This window comes from Camellia sinensis, chromosome 12, assembly GCF_055761805.1.
Source record: "Camellia sinensis isolate YWXY chromosome 12, ASM5576180v1, whole genome shotgun sequence".
Lineage (NCBI taxonomy): Eukaryota > Viridiplantae > Streptophyta > Magnoliopsida > Ericales > Theaceae > Camellia > Camellia sinensis.
The window spans coordinates 61,467,077-61,468,293 of record NC_138972.1 but is presented as its reverse complement, the minus strand read 5'-3'; the positions used below and the strand labels follow the sequence as shown (position 1 = coordinate 61,468,293).

The 1,217-nt window shown below is 39.0% G+C and overlaps 1 protein-coding gene across 1 annotated transcript; it reads left to right on the top strand.

The window, feature by feature from the left end:
* The first annotated feature begins 368 nt into the window (after positions 1–368).
* LOC145803609 (uncharacterized) lies at positions 369–950 on the top strand. Its single transcript, XM_082896926.1, has 2 exons — positions 369–379; positions 479–950. Exons 1-2 carry the CDS (start codon positions 369–371, stop codon positions 948–950), a joined length of 483 nt encoding a protein of 160 aa, XP_082753052.1.
* Positions 951–1,217: the final 267 nt, after the last annotated feature.

Sequence of the window (1,217 nt, the reverse complement as noted above, 5' to 3'; positions counted from 1 at the left end):
AATTTGGCATGGTTTGTAATCATATATTATTTAAGTTATTTTGACTATGTGTTGTTACTTTAATATTGGAGGTATTGGTTAGTTATGAAATTATGGTGAATGGTTTGGTTGGCGTTTTAGTTTTTTTTGTTTCACCCCTAGGATTTGGATGATGGAATATTGATTGGGGTTTAGTCATAATTTAATATTTAATTGTCCAAATTTTGGGGCGTCACAGTTTGGTATCAGAGCTCTAGGTTACCCTAGACTTGTGAGAGTTTAGGTGATCCTCGGATTGTGAAAACATGGGTTATCTGGTTTAGGTTGGTGGTTGAATTTATTCTAAGTATTGATGAACGAATTCTTCTTGTGTGTTTAACTTGAAGGTGATGGCTGGAAGGTATCTTTAATCTTTTTCCAAGAACCCGTTAGAGTACTTTTTGATCATATCTAGGCAGTTTCTAGAAAGAGAACATATTGTAACTACCTTCTTGTCTAGACCTATTCGTGTTGAGACTCCTTTAGGAGAGGCAGTTACTCTTTATGAGATGTGTAAAGATTTTGAGATTGATTTTGCGGGTAGAGTCTTGCATGCAGACCTAATTATGTTAGGGTTTGAAGGGTTTACAATTATTTTGGGTAAGGATTGGCTGCGAAAATACTTTGCAACTCTAGATTGTGTTGGAAGGACTCTAAATAAAGATATTCCTGGTATGCCACGGCTTACCCACACTTCTAGTGATGGAGAAGAGTCGGTGATGACCAGTTTTCTGTGCTCGGTAGAAATTCCTAAACAGGATATTAGTGAGGTAGATGTGGTACGTGAGTTTGAGGATGTATTTCAAGAGATACCTGGACCTTTACCCAGACGGGTAGTAGAATTTTGCATTGACTTAATGCCAGGAACTGCACCAATTTCTAAGGCGGCATACAGAATGGCGCCTAAAGAGCTTGTGGAGATGAAGAAGTAGCTGGAAGAGATACTTCAGAAAGGGTTCATTCGTTCAAGTAACTCCCCGTGGGGAGCACCCGCGATCTTTGTCTCCAAGAAAGATGGCACTCTCCGTATGTGTATAGATTATAGAGAGCTAAACAAGGTGACTATCAAGAACAAGTATCCGCTACCTAGAATTGATGACTTGTTTGATCAATTAAAAGGGGCAGCCATTTTCTCTCAGTTTGATCTCAGAATAGGTTACCATCAGATGGGTGTGTCAGAGGAAAGTATACCGCTTACT